This window comes from Bufo gargarizans, chromosome 3, assembly GCF_014858855.1.
Source record: "Bufo gargarizans isolate SCDJY-AF-19 chromosome 3, ASM1485885v1, whole genome shotgun sequence".
Taxonomy (NCBI): domain Eukaryota; kingdom Metazoa; phylum Chordata; class Amphibia; order Anura; family Bufonidae; genus Bufo; species Bufo gargarizans.
Window position 1 is genome coordinate 239,306,391 of NC_058082.1, and position 19,730 is coordinate 239,326,120.

General features: G+C 46.6%; 1 protein-coding gene across 6 annotated transcripts in view; it reads right to left on the bottom strand.

Annotated features, from left to right (window-relative positions):
• DMD (dystrophin) overlaps positions 1-19,730 on the bottom strand; it is a 3,186,583-nt gene that overhangs the window by 1,101,481 nt on the left and 2,065,372 nt on the right. For all 6 annotated transcript variants that reach the window (XM_044284724.1, XM_044284721.1, XM_044284723.1 and 3 more), the window contains one exon: positions 11,141-11,290. In XM_044284724.1, coding sequence (XP_044140659.1) covers positions 11,141-11,290 — 150 coding nt within the window. The remainder of the gene's footprint in view (positions 1-11,140; positions 11,291-19,730) is intronic.

The following is a 19,730-nucleotide window of genomic DNA, read 5'->3' on the forward strand; positions in this document are numbered from 1 at the left end:
TGGTGCCAGTGAGCCTCAAGCCCTGCCTGGTGGTGTGCGATAATGGGCGAAATCTAGTAGCAGCTCTGAGACTAGCAGGTTTGACGCACATCCCTTGCCTGATTTGGTGGTGCAGAGATTCCTTAAAAATTACCCCGATATGTCAGAGCTGTTGCATAAAGTGCGGGCCATCTGTGCGCGCTTTTGGCGTTCTCACCCTGCTGCTGCTCGCCTGTCAACACTGCAGCAGTAACTGCGGCCTTCCTGCTCACTGCCTCATATGTGACGTGTCCACAAGGTGGAACTCCACCTTGAACATGCTGGCCAGACTGTGCGAGCAGCAGCAGGCGATAGTGGAGTTTCAGCTGCAGCACGCACGGGTGAGTCGCTCTGCAGAACAGTACCACTTCACTACCAATGACTGGGCCTTCATGCGAGATCTGTGTCCCTTGTTGTGCTGTTTCGAGTACTCAACCAACATGGCCAGTGCATAGAACGCCGTTCTCATCATTAATCCCACTTCTATGCCTCCTTGAAAAACCGCTGCTGGCGATGATGGAAGAGGATGTGGCACAGGAGGAGGAGTTGGAGGAGGAGGAAGAGGGATCATTTCGTAGAGTTTCCGGCCAGTCATTCACAAGTGGCTCCGAGGGTGGGTTCCTGCACCCACAAATGCCAGTTACACTATTGTCTAGCCAGGGCACAGTTCTGGAGGATGATGAGGTGGAGGATGAGGAGATGGAGGAGGAGGAACCATGTTCCCAGAAGGGTGGCACCCAGACCAGCTCATGGCCATCACTGGTGTATGGATGGGGGGATACAAAGGACACAGACGATACACCTCCCACAGAGGACAGTTTTTCGTTGCCTCTGGGCAGCCTGGCACACATGAACTATTACATGCTGCAGTGTCTCCACAATGACTGCCAAGTTGCCCACATTCTAACTTGTGCTGATTACTGGGTGGCCACGCTGCTGGGTCCCCGATATGAGGACAATGTACCGTCCTTAATTCCCTCACTGGAGCGTGATCGTAAGATGCTCGAGTACAGGCGCACGCTGGTAGACACGCTGCTGGTGGCATTCTCACCTGACAGTGGGGGCACAGTGGAAGCACAAGGCAAAGGCAGAGGATGAGGAAGAGATCGCCAATGCAGCTGGGGCACCGCCAGCACCTCAGAAGGCAGGGTTAGTATGGCCAAAATGTAGAAAAGCTTTGTCAGCACGCTGATATGGAACATCTTAGCAGGAGGCAGCATTTCACCAACATGGTGGAGCAGTATGTGTGCACAAGCCTACACGTACTAAATGACGAGTCTGCCCCCTTCCACTTCTGGGTCTCCAAATTGGGCACATGGCCTGAGCTTGCCCTTTACGCCTTGGAGGTGCTGGCCTGCCCTGCAGCGAGTGTATTATCTGAACGTGACGGGGGGTTTATCACAGACAAGCGCAGCCGCCTGTCCACAGCCAATGTGGACAAGCTCACGTTCATTAAAATGAACCAAGCATGGATCCCACAGGACTTTTCCGTACCTTGTGCAGAATAGACATGTTTACCGGCCTTAACCAGCCATTGGTATACTGCAGCGCAATTGCTCATTCTTATATTTTGGATATTTCACACTCTTTTGCAGTATACCCTAATAAAAAATTAAAACCAGTGTTGGCTACCTCATCCTCCTCCAACGCTGCTTCCACCTACACTGCTATGTCCACCGCCTCCTCAAACTTCTACTCCATATGGACCTCCACCTCATAAATCAAATATTTTATTTTGATTTGTACGTATTTTATTTTATTTTATGTAATTTCACTACTTTATTACATTTTTGGGTGAGATTCATCAATTTTTGGGTGTGATATACCACTGCTATACCTAGTAGACAGGTTAAAAAAAGTCACTAATTTGTCTGTTACATTTTTGGGTGATTACCGTGATCAACATGGTAGGCTCAGAAAAGAACATTGAAAGTTGATAGAGAAGATATCCAAATGAATGGTGGACGTCATAGGGATGTGCAATCAGGCAGAAGTTATCTAGAGTCAACAAAGCGGCAGCAGGGCCTCTCCTAGCTAATGTTTCCAAATCCAAAATACCACAGTGACATTCCCTATAATTTTTTATTAATCTTTCTAATAACAGGGCATCTTACGAGTCCTGTATTGTTATTTATCGTCACTACCTCCCCGAGTTGGGAGTGGGTAATTGCTGCGCGCCCCCTCCTTAACTTGGAAGCTTATGCTTCAATACTTTGTCCCACAGTTCCGCTCGATTAAATTTAATTTCATCCATTGACCTCCCTTGGATGTGGTATCCTTTTCTCAGGCTCCCTCTCCGGCCTGGAACCCTGAATCCCCGCCACCCGTGATCACCATGGTAGGCACATAAAAGAACATCGAAAGTTGATAGAGAAGATATCCAATTGGATCGTGGACATCACGGGGACGTGCGATATGGTGGAGCAGTATGTATGCACATGCCTACACATACTGAATGATGGGTCTGCCCCCTTCAACTTCTGGGTCTCCAAATTGGGCACATGGCCTGAGCTTGCCCTTTAGGCCTTGGAGGCGCTGGCCTGCCCTGCAGCCAGTGTATTGTCTGAATGTGTTTAGCAAGACTGGAGGGGTTATCACAGGTTATATTTCCCAATGTTATGGAGTGTACCCTAATTTTAAAAAATATAAATAAATTAAAAACCAAAAAACTGTGTAGGCTACCTCCTCCTCCTCTACCGCCGCTTCCACCTACACCACTACATCCACCGCCTCCTCAACCTCCTACTCCATATGGACCTCGTCCTCCTAGATCAAGATATTTTTTTTTATTTTTACGTATTTTATGTTATTTAACCACTTCAGCCCCGCTAGGTGAAACCCCCTTCATGACCAGGCCACTTTTTACACTTCGGCACTACACTACTTTCACCGTTTATCGCTCGGTCATGCAACTTACCACCCAAATGAATTTTACCTCCTTTTCTTCTCACTAATGGAGCTTTCATTTGGTGGTATTTTATTGCTGCTGACATTTTTACTTTTTTTGTTATTAATCAAAATGTAACGATTTTTTTGCAAAAAAATGACATTTTTCACTTTCAGCTGTGAAATTTTGCAAAAAAAACGACATCCATATATAAATTTTTCGCTAAATTTATAGTTCTACATGTCTTTGATTAAAAAAAAAATGTTTGGGCAAAAAAAAAAATGGTTTGGGTAAAAGTTATAGCGTTTACAAACTATGGTACAAAAATGTGAATTTCCGCTTTTTGAAACGGCTCTGACTTTCTGAGCACCTGTCATGTTTCCTGAGGTTCTACAATGCCCAAACAGTAGAAAAACCCCACAAATGACCCCATTTCGGAAAGTAGACACCCTAAGGTATTCGCTGATGGGCATAGTGAGTTCATAGAACTTTTTATTTTTTGTCACAAGTTAGCGGAAAATGATGATGATTTCTTTTTTTTTTTTTTTTCTGACAAAGTCTCATATTCCACTAACTTGCGACAAAAAATAAAAAATTCTAGGAACTCACCATGCCCCTCACAGAATACCTTGGGGTGTCTTCTTTCAAAAATGGGGTCACTTGTGGGGTAGTTATACTGCCCTGGCAATTTAGGGGCCCAAATGTGTGAGAAGAACTTTGCAATCAAAATGTGTAAGAAATGACCGGTGAAATCCGAAAGGTGCACTTTGGAATATGCGCCCCTTTGCCCACCTTGGCAGCAAAAAAGTGTCACACATCTGGTATCGCCGTACTCAGGAGAAGTTGGGGAATGTGTTTTGGGCTGTCATTTTACATATACCCATGCTGGATGAGAGAAATATCTTGGCAAAAGACAACTTTTCAAATTTTTTTATACAAAGTTGGCATTTGACCAAGATATTTTTCTCACCCAGCATGGGTATATGTAAAATGACACCCCAAAACACATTGCCCAACTTCTCCTGAGTACGGCGATACCAGATGTGTCACACTTTTTTGCTGCCAAGGTGGGCAAAGGGGCACATATTCCAAAGTGCACCTTTCGGATTTTGCAGGGCATTTTTTACACATTTTGATTGCAAGGTACTTCTCACACATTTGGGCCCCTAAATTGCCAGGGCAGTATAACTACGCCACAAGTGACCCCATTTTGGAAAGAAGACACCCTAAGGTATTCCGTGAGGGGCATGGCGAGTTCCTAGAATTTTTTATTTTTTGTCACAAGTTAGCGGAAAATGATGATTTTTTTTTTTTCTCTTTTTTCCTTACAAAGTCTCATATTCCACTAACTTGCGACAAAAAATAAAAAATTCTAGGAACTCGCCATGCCCCTCACGGAATACCTTGGGGTGTCTTCTTTCCAAAATGGGGTCACTTGTGGCGTAGTTATACTGCCCTGGCAATTTAGGGGCCCAAATGTGTGAGAAGAACTTTGCAATCAAAATGTGTAAAAAATGCCCTGCAAAATCCGAAAGGTGCACTTTGGAATGTGTGCCCCTTTGCCCACCTTGGCAGCAAAAAAGTGTGACACATCTGGTATCGCCGTACTCAGGAGAAGTTGGGGAATGTGTTTTGGGCTGTCATTTTACATATACCCATGCTGGATGAGAGAAATATCTTGGCAAAAGACAACTTTTCAAATTTTTTTATACAAAGTTGGCATTTGACCAAGATATTTTTCTCACCCAGCATGGGTATATGTAAAATGACACCCCAAAACACATTGCCCAACTTCTCCTGAGTACGGCGATACCAGATGTGTCACACTTTTTTGCTGCCAAGGTGGGCAAAGGGGCACATATTCCAAAGTGCACCTTTCGGATTTTGCAGGGCATTTTTTACACATTTTGATTGCAAAGTTCTTCTCACACATTTGGGCCCCTAAATTGCCAGGGCTGTATAACTACGCCACAAGTGACCCCATTTTGGAAAGAAGACACCCCAAGGTATTCCGTGAGGGGCATGGTGAGTTCCTAGAATTTTTTATTTTTTGTCGCAAGTTAGTGGAATATGAGACTTTGTAAGGAAAAAAGAAAAAAAAAAGAAAAATCATCATTTTCCGCTAAATTGTGACAAAAAATAAAAAATTCTAGGAACTCGCCGTGCCCCCCACGGAATACCTTGGGGTGTCTTCTTTCCAAAATGGGGTCACTTGTGGCGTAGTTATACTGCCCTGGCAATTTAGGGGCCCAAATGTGTAAGAAGTACCTTGAAATCAAAATGTGTAAAAAATGGCCTGCGAAATCCGAAAGGTGCCCCTTTGCCCACCTTGGCTGCAAAAAAGTGTGACACATCTGGTATCGCCGTACTCAGGAGAAGTTGGGGAATGTGTTTTGGGGGGTCATTTTACATATACCCATGCTGGGTGAGAGAAATATCTTGGCAAAAGACAACTTTTCCCATTTTTTTATACAAAGTTGGCATTTGACCAAGATATTTTTCTCACCCAGCATGGGTATATGTAAAAAGACACCCCAAAACACATTCCCCAACTTCTCCTGAGTATGGCGATACCACATGTGTGACACTTTTTTGCAGCCTAGATGCGCAAAGGTGCCCACATTCCTTTTAGGAGGGCATTTTTAGACATTTGGATCCCAGACTTCTTCTCACACTTTCGGGCCCCTAAAAAGCCAGGACAGTATAAATACCCCACATGTGACCCCACTTTGGAAAGAAGACACCCCAAGGTATTCAATGAGGGGCATGGCGAGTACCTAGAATTTTTTTTTTTTTGCATAAGTTAGCGGATATTGATTTTTTTTGTTTTTTTTCTCACAAAGTCTCACTTTCCGCTAACTTAGGACAAAAATTTCAATCTTTCATGGACTCAATATGCCCCTCACGGAATACCTTGGGGTGTCTTCTTTCCGAAATGGGGTCACATGTGGGGTATTTATACTGCCCTGGCTTTTTAGGGGCCCTAAAGCGTGAGAAGTCTGGAATATAAATGTCTAAAAATGTTTACGCATTTGGATTCCGTGAGGGGTACGGTGCGTCCATGTGAGATTTTATTTTTTGACACAAGTTAGTGGAATATGAGACTTTGTAAGAAAAAACAAAAACAAACAAAAAATGTCCGCTAACTTGTGCCAAAAAAAATGGCTGAATGGAGCCTTACCAGGGGGGGAGTGATCAATGACAGGGGGGTGATCAATGACAGGGGGGTGATCACCCATATAGACTCCCTGATCACCCCCCTGTCATTGATCACCCCCCCTGTAAGGCTCCATTCAGACGTCCGCATGATTTTTACGGATCCATGGATACATGGATCGGATCCACAGAACGCATGCGGACGTCTGAATGGAGCCTTACAGGGGGGTTATCAATGACAGGGGGTGATCAGGGTAATCAGGGTGATCACCCCCCTGTCACTGATCACCCCCCCTGTAAGGCTCCATTCAGACATCCGCATGATTTTTTACGGATCCATGGATACATGGATCGGATCCACAAAACGCATGCGGACGTCTGAATGGAGCCTTACAGGGGGGTTATCAATGACAGGGGTGATCAGGGTAATCACCCCCCTGTCACTGATCACCCCCCCCTGTAAGGCTCCATTCAGACATCCGCATGATTTTTTACGGATCCATGGATCGGATCCACAAAACGCATGCGGACGTCTGAATGGAGCCTTACAGGGGGGTTATCAATGACAGGGGGTGATCAGGGTAATCAGGGTGATCACCCCCCTGTCACTGATCACCCCCCCTGTAAGGCTCCATTCAGACATCCGCATGATTTTTACGGATCCATGGATACATGGATCGGATCCACAGAACGCATGCGGACGTCTGAATGGAGCCTTACAGGGGGGTTATCAATGACAGGGGGTGATCAGGGTAATCAGGGTGATCACCCCCCTGTCACTGATCACCCCCCCTGTAAGGCTCCATTCAGACATCCGCATGACTTTTTACGGATCCATGGATACATGGATCGGATCCACAGAACGCATGCGGACGTCTGAATGGAGCCTTACAGGGGGGTTATCAATGACAGGGGGTGATCAGGGTAATCAGGGTGATCACCCCCCTGTCACTGATCACCCCCCCTGTAAGGCTCCATTCAGACATCCGCATGATTTTTTACGGATCCATGGATACATGGATCGGATCCATAGAACGCATGCGGACGTCTGAATGGAGCCTTACAGGGGGGTTATCAATGACAGGGGGTGATCAGGGTAATCAGGGTGATCACCCCCCTGTCACTGATCACCCCCCCTGTAAGGCTCCATTCAGACATCCGCATGATTTTTACGGATCCATGGATCGGATCCACAGAACGCATGCGGACGTCTGAATGGAGCCTTACAGGGGGGTTATCAATGACAGGGGGTGATCAGGGTAATCAGGGTGATCACCCCCCTGTCACTGATCACCCCCCCTGTAAGGCTCCATTCAGACATCCGCATGATTTTTTACGGATCCATGGATCCATGGATCGGATCCACAAAACGCATGCGGACGTCTGAATGGAGCCTTACAGGGGGGTTATCAATGACAGGGGGTGATCAGGGTAATCAGGGTGATCACCCCCCTGTCACTGATCACCCCCCCTGTAAGGCTCCATTCAGACGTTCGCATGATTTTTACGGATCCATGGATACATGGATCGGATCCGTAAAAATCATGCGGACGTCTGAATGGAGCCTTACAGGGGGGTGATCAATGACAGGGGGTGATCAGGGAGTGTATATGGGTGATCACCCGCCTGTCATTGATCACCCCCCTGTAAGGCTCCATTCAGACGTCCGCATGATTTTTACGGATCCATGGATACATGGATCGGATCCGTAAAAATCATGCGGACGTCTGAATGGAGCCTGACAGGGGGGTGATCAATGACAGGGGGTGATCAGGGAGTGTATATGGGTGATCACCCGCCTGTCATTGATCACCCCCCTGTAAGGCTCCATTCAGACGTCCGCATGATTTTTACGGATCCATGGATACATGGATCCATGGACGTCTGAATGGAGCCTGACAGGGGGGTGATCAATGACAGGGCGGTGATCAATGACAGGGGGGTGATCAGGGAGTTTATATGGGGTGATCAGGGGTTTATAAGGGGTTAATAAGTGACGGGGGGGGGGGGGTGTAGTGTAGTGTAGTGTTTGGTGGGACTATACTGACCTACCTGTGTCCTCTGGTGGTCGATCCTAACAAAGGGGACCACCAGAGGACCAGGTAGGAGGTATATTAGACGCTGTTATGAAAACAGCGTCTAATATACCTGTTAGGGGTTAAAAAATTCGGATCTCCAGCCTGCCAGCGAGCGATCGCCGCTGGCAGGCTGGAGATCCACTCGCTTACCTTCTGTTCCTGTGAGCGCGCGCGCCTGCGTTCACAGGAAATCTCGCGCCTCGCGAGATGACGCGCCGATGCGTCCAGGAGGAATAAATCAACCACCTCCCGGACGCATCGGCGCGTTAGGCGGTCGGGAGGTGGTTAAAGGGACACTGACAGGCCGAATAAGCATAATTGGCTGTATATATTTATGCACAGGTCTTCTATTGTGTAATAAAAACATATAAGTCTAACCCCTGTCCACCTTATGAATACTGTAAAATGATGTTTTATAACCTGATAGAATTGCTTGTCTTTCTGCCCAAGGGGCGGCGTTTCAGCTTTACTTCTGCACAGGCAGCCTGCCCCCAACCGCCATTCTGAAGCGCCGCCCAGCTCATCAATATTCACTTCTCTGGGCAGCTTCTGCTCTGCTGTGAAAAGTGCCCAGTGCAGGCGCAGAACGCAGAGGCTGAAGGAGCCTCAAAGCAGAGGGGATGTAGGCGTGATGTGATCCCGGCCAGTGAGGGTGCCGGGCACATGCGCCGGATCTCGGAACGTCGGGGACAGCAGAAGCCGCCCAGGGCAGTGAATATTGATGAGGCGGGTGGCGCTTCAGAACGGCGGTTGGGGGGAGGCTGCCTGGGCAGAAGTAAAGCTGAAACACCGCCCCTTGGGCAGAAAGACGAGCAATTCTATCAGGTTATAAAACATCATTTTACAGTATTCATAAGGTGGACAGGGGTTAGACTTATATGTTTTTATTACACAATAGAAGACCTGTGCATACATATATACAGCTAATTATGCCTATTCGGCCTGTCAGTGTCCCTTTAAAGTCATTTCCCTACCCACTTTTGTTTGTAGAGCACTTGCCATGCTCTTAACCACATGTTGCTGGCATTTGCAGCCCTCTAGTCCTTTCCATGACCTTTTTACAGCCATTTTAGTGCTCAAAAGTTCGGGTCCCGAACTCGAACTTTTTTGTGACGTTTGGCCTAATCTGTCGAACCCGAACAGGTGTCCGCTCAACTCTACATATGAGTAAATAAGCATTACTTTGCCTATGTGGTTGAATCACTAGTAAGGAAAATAAAACATATAGTGCATTAGTTAAATGGAATGATGGGCAACAGATCAATGAGAACCATACTTTTAAATGTATTATACTAAAGTATGTACTTTGGGTAGTTTTCCTTACTGTAAATACTCTGTAAATGTTTACTAGAAAGATCTATTGATGATTATATTAACTTATGCTCAAAGAGTATTTCTGAATCAACATCATCTTCAAAGATGATTGAAGATTATAAATTAGGGGTAAAGCTGATTGTGGCTAAAGGCATTAAAAGTAAATAAGCCAATTATAATTTCATTAAACACATTAAACATTTTTCTATATTTGTAGATGTCAAAGTTACTTTTTGAGCCACTTAAATCCATTATTTAGTATGAAAAATAAAGTTGTTACCTTAAAGTCTGTTCTAGAGTTTAAAAAGTAATTACCAAGCAATCATTAGTCAAGTAGATAAACCTTGGAAGCTGACATTACTGAATTGTCCTTCTAGACAAGAAGCCATTCTGATTAATTTTTTAAGAGATAAAAAAATAAGACTGTTACTTTAACTGTAATTGAATTGCCTATAGCAACTACTTAGGTGTTTACTGGAAATAACCAGTTGAGTTCAGGAAAGTCAAATCATGATTTAGAAAGATCCATCACCTGGATTTCCTATACAACAGTCAAATTTGCTCAGAAGTTAGTAAATCTACCATGTGTACTACCACTTCTGTGCCCTTATATTTCCATTATATTTCGAATGCAAGACCCAAATTTCCATGAGTAAATGCTCTCTTCTATCTAACAAGAATAACTAACTAATAAACCATCAATCTGAAAGCTAGAGACGAACCAATGGACAGATGTATCATTCAGCCAGCATTATAGTGCACATGCCTTACACCACATTATGGGCTTTAGACACTTTTTTCCACCGTGTCCAATAGGAGGCATGGTTTCGCAAAAAAGAAAGTGAGTGAATTTTGTGCGAAGGGTGTTTGGCTTTAGAGGAAACACCATACATTACAATGTTGTCAGAATGTTGGTGCACAATATTGGTGCAAAATAAACCAACTAATAAGTGTTATAAAATCAGACTGTGTAGTCTAAAGGCCCCATACACATTAGTGTATTTTCAAATGAACCAGTTGAGAATGGTGAGTTTGGCCGACAGTTTATTGCATGTGGGGAGCTCCCGACTGCCCCTCAAGAGATAATGTTGGGGGACAGAAGTATCGAGTGAAATGAGTAATTTTGCCTGATCCTTCTGTTCTCCTGATAGATAGCCTGCTACTAGAAATGTTTGGCAGCTTCTTCCTCCACTCTACCCATTAATATACATATATATGTTCGGCCAAGCTGAACGTGTATGTGTATGAAGGAGTTCTGAGGATGTCGGGAGACATAGCTGTTAGCCATTCGATCATTCAGCCAACAGCTATTGAATGTGTATTTCTGTCTTAAATTTACACTTTTTAAAGGCAGCATTAGCAAATCTACCCCTCTCTGATTTACTTCTAGGTGTTGAATATTCTTCCATATATCTGTGCATTGGTGACTATCTATCTATCTATCTATGCATAGATGCATAGTCAGAGATGTTTTAAAGTGGATGAATATTTCCTTAAAAAAGTTCTGGTCCATTGGCTATATTATTTTGTCTCGCTTCACAACAAAGGTCATGAGGGCATAAGGTAAATGTAGCAATATGTTCTTCAAATGCAATAAGAAATATAAAAATGAAACATGCCTAGTGATTCCAGTATTTGTATATATTTATAAATATGTAATCAAACATACATAGCATCTAAAACTTACCTTTATCCAACGCTGATTAGCCTCCTTTAGGCCAACCTCGATTTTCCGCTTTTCTTCTGGAGCTATCGTGGTACTTTCTATTGCTGTCCCTCCAGTTTCATTTAATTGTTTCAAAACTTCCTTTTGTGGTAGAAGCTCTTCTACTTTTACCTAAAAGATAAAACATACTAAATGAACTCTTTTTCTGCAATGTGTATGTGTAAACAAATATGTAATGAGCAACTGGGATGTGTTTTCTAATATTAACTAAACATGATGCTGATTCACCACGATCTGTGCCTAGTAAAGGATACAAAATGTCAATTTTAACATTAGGAATGATTACGATGAGATACAAAAGCTATGTTATAGAAGGCTTGCCAGGGCTGTTGGACATGGGGTTAGTAGAAAATGAAAAGAGATCATACTGTATGAAGCATGACCTCAGTGTTGCTTTTCTCCACCTTCAATACAATCTAGCAAAATGTATTTTTAACTTGGGAGAGCTTTGTACCCCTTCCATAACTAATATGAAACTGACTGATCGCCACGTGGCTGCAGACAGGTTCATACTTCAAACACATTGTTTCAATCACAAAAATATGTCAAATATTTTCTTCAAAAACATAGCTCTCTTAGCCTGATTATATAGCTTAAGTCGGGAAGGATTTTTTTCACCTAAAATTGGGAAAATTGGCTTCTACCTCATGTTTTTTTTGCCTTTCTCTGGATCAAATTTGCAGGATAACAGGCTGAACTGGATGGAAGGATGTCTTTTTAAAGCCATACAAACTATGTTACTAGGTTAGTAGTTTTGTTTAAGCTTTCTAAAGTTCAAGTAATGAAATTGAAATGTTGCTTTACATATTATAGTAAATTAGAATTCATAACTTGGTCACATGGATTTCCTCTCCACTAAATAACATATAGTCCAGTCATATCATCAAATAGTAAGTAGAAATTAGCACATTTCTTGAAATTATTCAGCTGGTCTGATTTGGGTCCAAATAAATTAGACCTGAAATGAAATTGCTCAGAATGCCTCTGTCCCTCTCTCTATCACATCAAATTTTTAAAAACTTCAGGTTGGATTTCTAAACCTTATATTTTTGATTTGCTTGATTAGCTAGATGGCAAGTACAGTTGAAAAAGAGATACAGTATATCTATCATGACAAACCAAGAGATGGGAGGGAATGTGGATTTAGTTCAAGTTACATTTTCTGCCTAACTTTGATTTTATCTTTACTTTTCATAATAGGAGCAATTCATGCTGGAAACATTACCTACTATGTGGTATGATGGAAATTTGATTAATTTAAAATGTAATATTTTATGTACCGTAAGTATCTTCCAGCAGTAGCAACTAGAGTTGAGCGAACACCTGGATGTTCGGGTTCGAGAAGTTCGGCCGAACATCCCGGAAATGTTCGGGTTCGGGATCCGAACCCGATCCGAACTTCGTCCCGAACCCGAACCCCATTGAAGTCAATGGGGACCCGAACTTTTCGGCACTAAAAAGGCTGTAAAACAGCCCAGGAAAGAGCTAGAGGGCTGCAAAAGGCAGCAACATGTAGGTAAATCCCCTGCAAACAAATGTGGATAGGGAAATGAATTAAAATAAAAATTAAATAAATAAAAATTAACCAAAATCAATTGGAGAGAGGTTCCATAGCAGAGAATCTGGCTTCCCGTCACCCACCACTGGAACAGTCCATTCTCAGATATTTAGGCCCCGGCACCCAGGCAGAGGAGAGAGGTCCCGTAACAGAGAATCTGTCTTCATGTCAGCAGAGAATTAGTCTGCATGTCATAGCAGAGAATGAGGCTTCACGTCAGCCACCACTGCAACAGTCCATTGGCATATATTTAGGCCCAGCACCCAGGCAGAGGAGGGAGGTCCCGTAACAGAGAATCTGTCTTCATGTCAGCAGAGAATTAGTCTGCATGTCATAGCAGAGAATGAGGCTTCACGTCAGCCACCACTGCAACAGTCCATTGGCATATATTTAGGCCCAGCACACACACAGGCAGAGGAGAGAGGTCCCGTAACAGAGAATCTGGCTTCATGTCAGCAGAGAATCAGTCTGCATGTCATAGCAGAGAATGAGGCTTCACGTCAGCCACCACTGCAACAGTCCATTGGCATATATTTAGGCCCAGCACACACACAGGCAGAGGAGAGAGGTCCCGTAACAGAGAATCTGGCTTCATGTCAGCAGAGAATCAGTCTGCATGTCATAGCAGAGAATGAGGCTTCACGTCAGCCACCACTGCAACAGTCCATTGGCATATATTTAGGCCCAGCACCCAGGCAGAGGAGGGAGGTCCCGTAACAGAGAATCTGTCTTCATGTCAGCAGAGAATTAGTCTGCATGTCATAGCAGAGAATGAGGCTTCACGTCAGCCACCACTGCAACAGTCCATTGGCATATATTTAGGCCCAGCACACACACAGGCAGAGGAGAGAGGTCCCGTAACAGAGAATCTGGCTTCATGTCAGCAGAGAATCAGTCTGCATGTCATAGCAGAGAATGAGGCTTCACGTCACCCACCACTGCAACAGTCCATTGGCATATATTTAGGCCTAGCACACAGGCAGAGCAGAGAGGTCCCGTAACAGACAATCTGGCTTCATGACAGCAGAGAATTAGTCTGCATGTCATAGCAGAGAATGAGGCTTCACGTCAGCCACCACTGCAACAGTCCATTGGCATATATTTAGGCCCAGCACCCAGGCAGAGGAGAGAGGTCCCGTAACAGACAATCTGGCTTCATGTCAGCAGAGAATTAGTCTGCATGTCATAGCAGAGAATCAGGCTTCACGTCAGCCACCACTGCAACAGTCCATTGTCATAAATTTAGGCCCAGCACCCAGGCAGAGGAGAGAGGTCCCGTAACAGACAATCTGGCTTCATGTCAGCAGAGAATTAGTCTGCATGTCATAGCAGAGAATGAGGCTTCACGTCAGCCACCACTGCAACAGTCCATTGGCATATATTTAGGCCTAGCACACAGGCAGAGCAGAGAGGTCCCGTAACAGACAATCTGGCTTCATGACAGCAGAGAATCAGTCTGCATGTCATAGCAGAGAATCAGGCTTCACGTCAGCCACCACTGCAACAGTCCATTGTCATAAATTTAGGCCCAGCACCCAGGCAGAGGAGAGAGGTCCCGTAACAGAGAATCTGGCTTCATGTCAGCAGAGAATCAGTCTTCATATCATAGCAGAGAATCAGGCTTCACGTCACCCACCACTGTAAGAGTCAATTTTCATAAATTTAGGCCCAGAACCCAGGCAGAGGAGAAAGGTCCCGTAACAGACAATCTGGCTTCATGTCAGCAGAGAATCAGTCTTCATATCATAGCCTAGAATCAGGCTTCACGTCACCCACCACTGTAAGAGTCAATTTTCATAAATTTAGGCCCAGAACCCAGGCAGAGGAGAAAGGTCCCGTAACAGACAATCTGGCTTCATGTCAGCAGAGAATCAGTCTTCATATCATAGCAGAGAATCAGGCTTCACGTCACCCACCACTGCAACAGTCAATTGTCATAAATTTAGGCCCAGCACCCAGGCAGAGGAGAGAGCTCCCGTAACAGAGGATCTGGCTTCATGTCAGCAGAGAATCAGTCTGCATGTCATAGCAGAGAATGAGGCTTCACGTCACCCACCACTGCAACAGTCCATTGGCATATATTTAGGCCTAGCACACAGGCAGAGCAGAGAGGTCCCGTAACAGACAATCTGGCTTCATGTCAGCAGAGAATCAGTCTGCATGTCATAGCAGAGAATGAGGCTTCACGTCACCCACCACTGCAACAGTCCATTGGCATATATTTAGGCCTAGCACACAGGCAGAGCAGAGAGGTCCCGTAACAGACAATCTGGCTTCATGACAGCAGAGAATCAGTCTGCATGTCATAGCAGAGAATGAGGCTTCACGTCACCCACCACTGCAACAGTCCATTGGCATATATTTAGGCCTAGCACACAGGCAGAGCAGAGAGGTCCCGTAACAGACAATCTGGCTTCATGTCAGCAGAGAATCAGTCTGCATGTCATAGCAGAGAATGAGGCTTCACGTCACCCACCACTGCAACAGTCCATTGGCATATATTTAGGCCTAGCACACAGGCAGAGCAGAGAGGTCCCGTAACAGACAATCTGGCTTCATGACAGCAGAGAATCAGTCTGCATGTCATAGCAGAGAATGAGGCTTCACGTCACCCACCACTGCAACAGTCCATTGGCATATATTTAGGCCTAGCACACAGGCAGAGCAGAGAGGTCCCGTAACAGACAATCTGGCTTCATGTCAGCAGAGAATCAGTCTGCATGTCATAGCAGAGAATGAGGCTTCACGTCACCCACCACTGCAACAGTCCATTGGCATATATTTAGGCCTAGCACACAGGCAGAGCAGAGAGGTCCCGTAACAGACGATCTGGCTTCATGTCAGCAGAGAATCAGTCTGCATGTCATAGCAGAGAATCAGGCTTCACGTCAGCCACCACTGCAACAGTCCATGGTCATAAATTTAGGCCCAGCACCCAGGCAGAGGAGAGAGGTCCCGTAACAGACAATCTGGCTTCATGTCAGCAGAGAATTAGTCTGCATGTCATAGCAGAGAATCAGGCTTCATGTCAGCCACCACTGCAACAGTCCATTGGCATATATTTAGGCCTAGCACACAGGCAGAGGAGAGGTTCATTCAACTTTGGGTAGCATCGCAATATAATGGTAAAATGAAAATAAAAATAGGATTGAATGAGGAAGTGCCCTGGAGTCCAATAATATATGGTTATGGGGAGGTAGTTAATGTCTAATCTGGACAAGGGACGGACAGGTCCTGTGGGATCCATGCCTGGTTCATTTTTATGAACGTCAGCTTGTCCACATTGGCTGTAGACAGGCGGCTGCGTTTGTCTGTAATGACGCCCCCTGCCGTGCTGAATACACGTTCAGACAAAACGCTGGCTGCCGGGCAGGCCAGCACCTCCAAGGCATAAAAGGCTAGCTCTGGCCACGTGGACAATTTAGAGACCCAGAAGTTGAATGGGGCCGAACCATCAGTCAGTACGTGGAGGGGTGTGCACACGTACTGTTCCACCATGTTAGTGAAATGTTGCCTCCTGCTAACACGTTGCGTATCAGGTGGTGGTGCAGTTAGCTGTGGCGTGTTGACAAAAGTTTTCCACATCTCTGCCATGCTAACCCTGCCCTCAGAGGAGCTGGCCGTGACACAGCTGCCTTGGCGACCTCTTGCTCCTCCTCTGCCTTGGCCTTGGGCTTCCACTTGTTCCCCTGTGACATTTGGGAATGCTCTCAGTAGCGCGTCTACCAACGTGCGCTTGTACTCGCGCATCTTCCTATCACGCTCCAGTGCAGGAAGTAAGGTGGGCACATTGTCTTTGTAGCGTGGATCCAGCAGGGTGGCAACCCAGTAGTCCGCACAGGTTAAAATGTGGGCAACTCTGCTGTCGTTGCGCAGGCACTGCAGCATGTAGTCGCTCATGTGTGCCAGGCTGCCCAGGGGTAAGGACAAGCTGTCCTCTGTGGGAGGCGTATCGTCATCGTCCTGCCTTTCCCCCCAGCCACGCACCAGTGATGGACCCGAGCTGCGTTGGGTGCCACCCCGCTGTGACCATGCTTCATCCTCATCCTCCTCCACCTCCTCCTCATCCTCGTCCTCCTCGTCCTCCAGTAGTGGGCCCTGGCTGGCCACATTTGTACCTGGCCTCTGCTGTTGCAAAAAACCTCCCTCTGAGTCACTTCGAAGAGACTGGCCTGAAAGTGCTAAAAATGACCCCTCTTCCTCATCCTCCTCCTCCTCCTCCTGGGCCACCTCCTGTTCCATCATCGCCCTAAGTGTTTTCTCAAGGAGACATAGAAGTGGTATTGTAACGCTGATAACGGTGTCATCGCCACTGGCCATGTTGGTGGAGTACTCGAAACAGCGCAACAGGGCACACAGGTCTCGCATGGAGGCCCAGTCATTGGTGGTGAAGTGGTGCTGTTCTGTAGTGCGACTGACCCGTGCGTGCTGCAGCTGAAACTCCACTATGGCCTGCTGCTGCTCGCACAGTCTGTCCAGCATGTGCAAGGTGGAGTTCCACCTGGTGGGCACGTCGCATATGAGGCGGTGAGCGGGAAGGCCGAAGTTACGCTGTAGCGCAGACAGGCGAGCAGCGGCAGGATGTGAACGCCGGAAGCGCGAACAGACGGCCCGCACTTTATGCAGCAGCTCTGACATGTCGGGGTAGTTGTGAATGAACTTCTGCACCACCAAATTCAGCACATGCGCCAAGCAAGGGATGTGCGTCAAATTGGCTAGTCCCAGAGCTGCAACGAGATTTCGCCCATTATCACACACCACCAGGCCGGGCTTGAGGCTCACCGGCAGCAACCACTCGTCGGTCTGTTGTTCAATACCCCGCCACAACTCCTGTGCGGTGTGGGGCCTGTCCCCCAAACATATGAGTTTCAGAATGGCCTGCTGACGTTTACCCCGGGCTGTGCTGAAGTTGGTGGTGAAGGTGTGTGGCTGACTGGATGAGCAGGTGGAAGAAGAGGAGGAGGAAGCCGAGAAGGAGGAGGTGGCAACAGGAGGCAAAGAATGTTGCCCTGCGATCCTTGGCGGCGGCAGGACGTGCGCCAAACAGCTCTCCGCCTGGGGCCCAGCTGCCACTACATTTACCCAGTGTGCAGTTAGGGAGATATAGCGTCCCTGGCCGTGCTTACTGGTCCACGTATCTGTGGTTAGGTGGACCCTGCTACAGATGGCGTTGCGCAGTGCACACTTGATTTTATGGGATACTTGGTTGTGCAGGGAAGGCACGGCTCTCTTGGAGAAGTAGTGCCGGCTGGGAACAACATACTGTGGGACAGCAAGCGACATGAGCTGTTTGAAGCTGTCTGTGTCCACCAGCCTAAATGACAGCATTTCATAGGCCAGTAGTTTAGAAATGCTGGCATTCAGGGCCAGGGATCGAGGGTGGCTAGGTGGGAATTTACGCTTTCTATCAAATGTTTGTGAGATGGAGAGCTGAACGCTGGCGTGTGACATGGTTGAGACGCTTGGTGACGGAGGTGGTGGTGGTGGTGTTGGTGGTACATCCCCTGTTTGCTGGGCGGCAGGTGCCAACGTTCCTCCAGAGGCGGAGGAAGAGGCCGAGGCGGCAGCAGCAGAATAGGCCGAGGCGGCAGCAGCAGAAGAGGTAGCAGGGGGAGCCTGAGTGACTTCCTTGGTTTTAAGGTGTTTACTCCACTGCAGTTCATGCTTTGCATGCAGGTGCCTGGTCATGCAGGTTGTGCTCAGGTTCAGAACGTTAATGCCTCGCTTCAGGCTCTGATGGCACAGCGTGCAAACCACTCGGGTCTTGTCGTCAGCACATTGTTTGAAGAAGTGCCATGCCAGGGAACTCCTTGAAGCTGCCTTTGGGGTGCTCGGTCCCAGATGGCGGCGGTCAGTAGCAGGCGGAGTCTCTTGGCGGCGGGTGTTCTGCTTTTGCCCACTGCTCCCTCTTTTGCTACGCTGTTGGCTCGGTCTCACCACTGCCTCTTCCTCCGAACTGTGAAAGTCAGTGGCACGACCTTCATTCCATGTGGGGTCTAGGACCTCATCGTCCCCTGCATCGTCTTCCACCCAGTCTTGATCCCTGACCTCCTGTTCAGTCTGCACACTGCAGAAAGACGCAGCAGTTGGCACCTGTGTTTCGTCATCATCAGAGACATGCTGAGGTGGTATTCCCATGTCCTCATCATCAGGAAACATAAGTGGTTGTGCGTCAGTGCATTCTATGTCTTTCACCGCTGGGGAAGGGCTAGGTGGATGCCCTTGGGAAACCCTGCCAGCGGAGTCTTCAAACAGCATAAGAGACTGCTGCATAACTTGAGGCTGAGACAGTTTCCCTGGTATGCATGGGGGTGATGTGACAGACTGATGGGGTTGGTTTTCAGGCGCCATCTGTGCGCTTTCTGCAGAAGACTGGGTGGGAGATAATGTGAACGTGCTGGATCCACTGTCGGCCACCCAATTGACTAATGCCTGTACCTGCTCAGGCCTTACCATCCTTAGAACGGCATTGGGCCCCACCATATATCGCTGTAAATTCTGGCGGCTACTGGGACCTGAGGTAGTTGGTACACTAGGACGTGTGGATGTGGCAGAACGGCCACGTCCTCTCCCAGCACCAGAGGGTCCACTAACACCACCACGACCATGTCCACGTCCGCGTCCCTTACTAGATGTTTTTCTCATTGTTATGGTTCACCACAACAACAAATATATTATTTGGCCCAATGTATTGTATTCAAATTCAGCGGGATATAAATTTGAGGCCTAGTATTTAGGCGCTGGGTGACCGGTATGGATTTAGTGACAGAATTAGACTTGGAAATGCACAGAAGCGTGTGTGTGAAGTTATTCTGAATGACCCTATGTGCACCTTCAATATTATATACCCTTTTAGGGATAGATTTCAAATAGCTCTGATATAGCAGAAACCACTAAATTATGAAATTGCTAAATTGGGAATTGTACTTCAACCCAGAACAAAAAATGTGCTTTGACGGACACTAAATATCTTGCCCAGCAACAACAGTACAG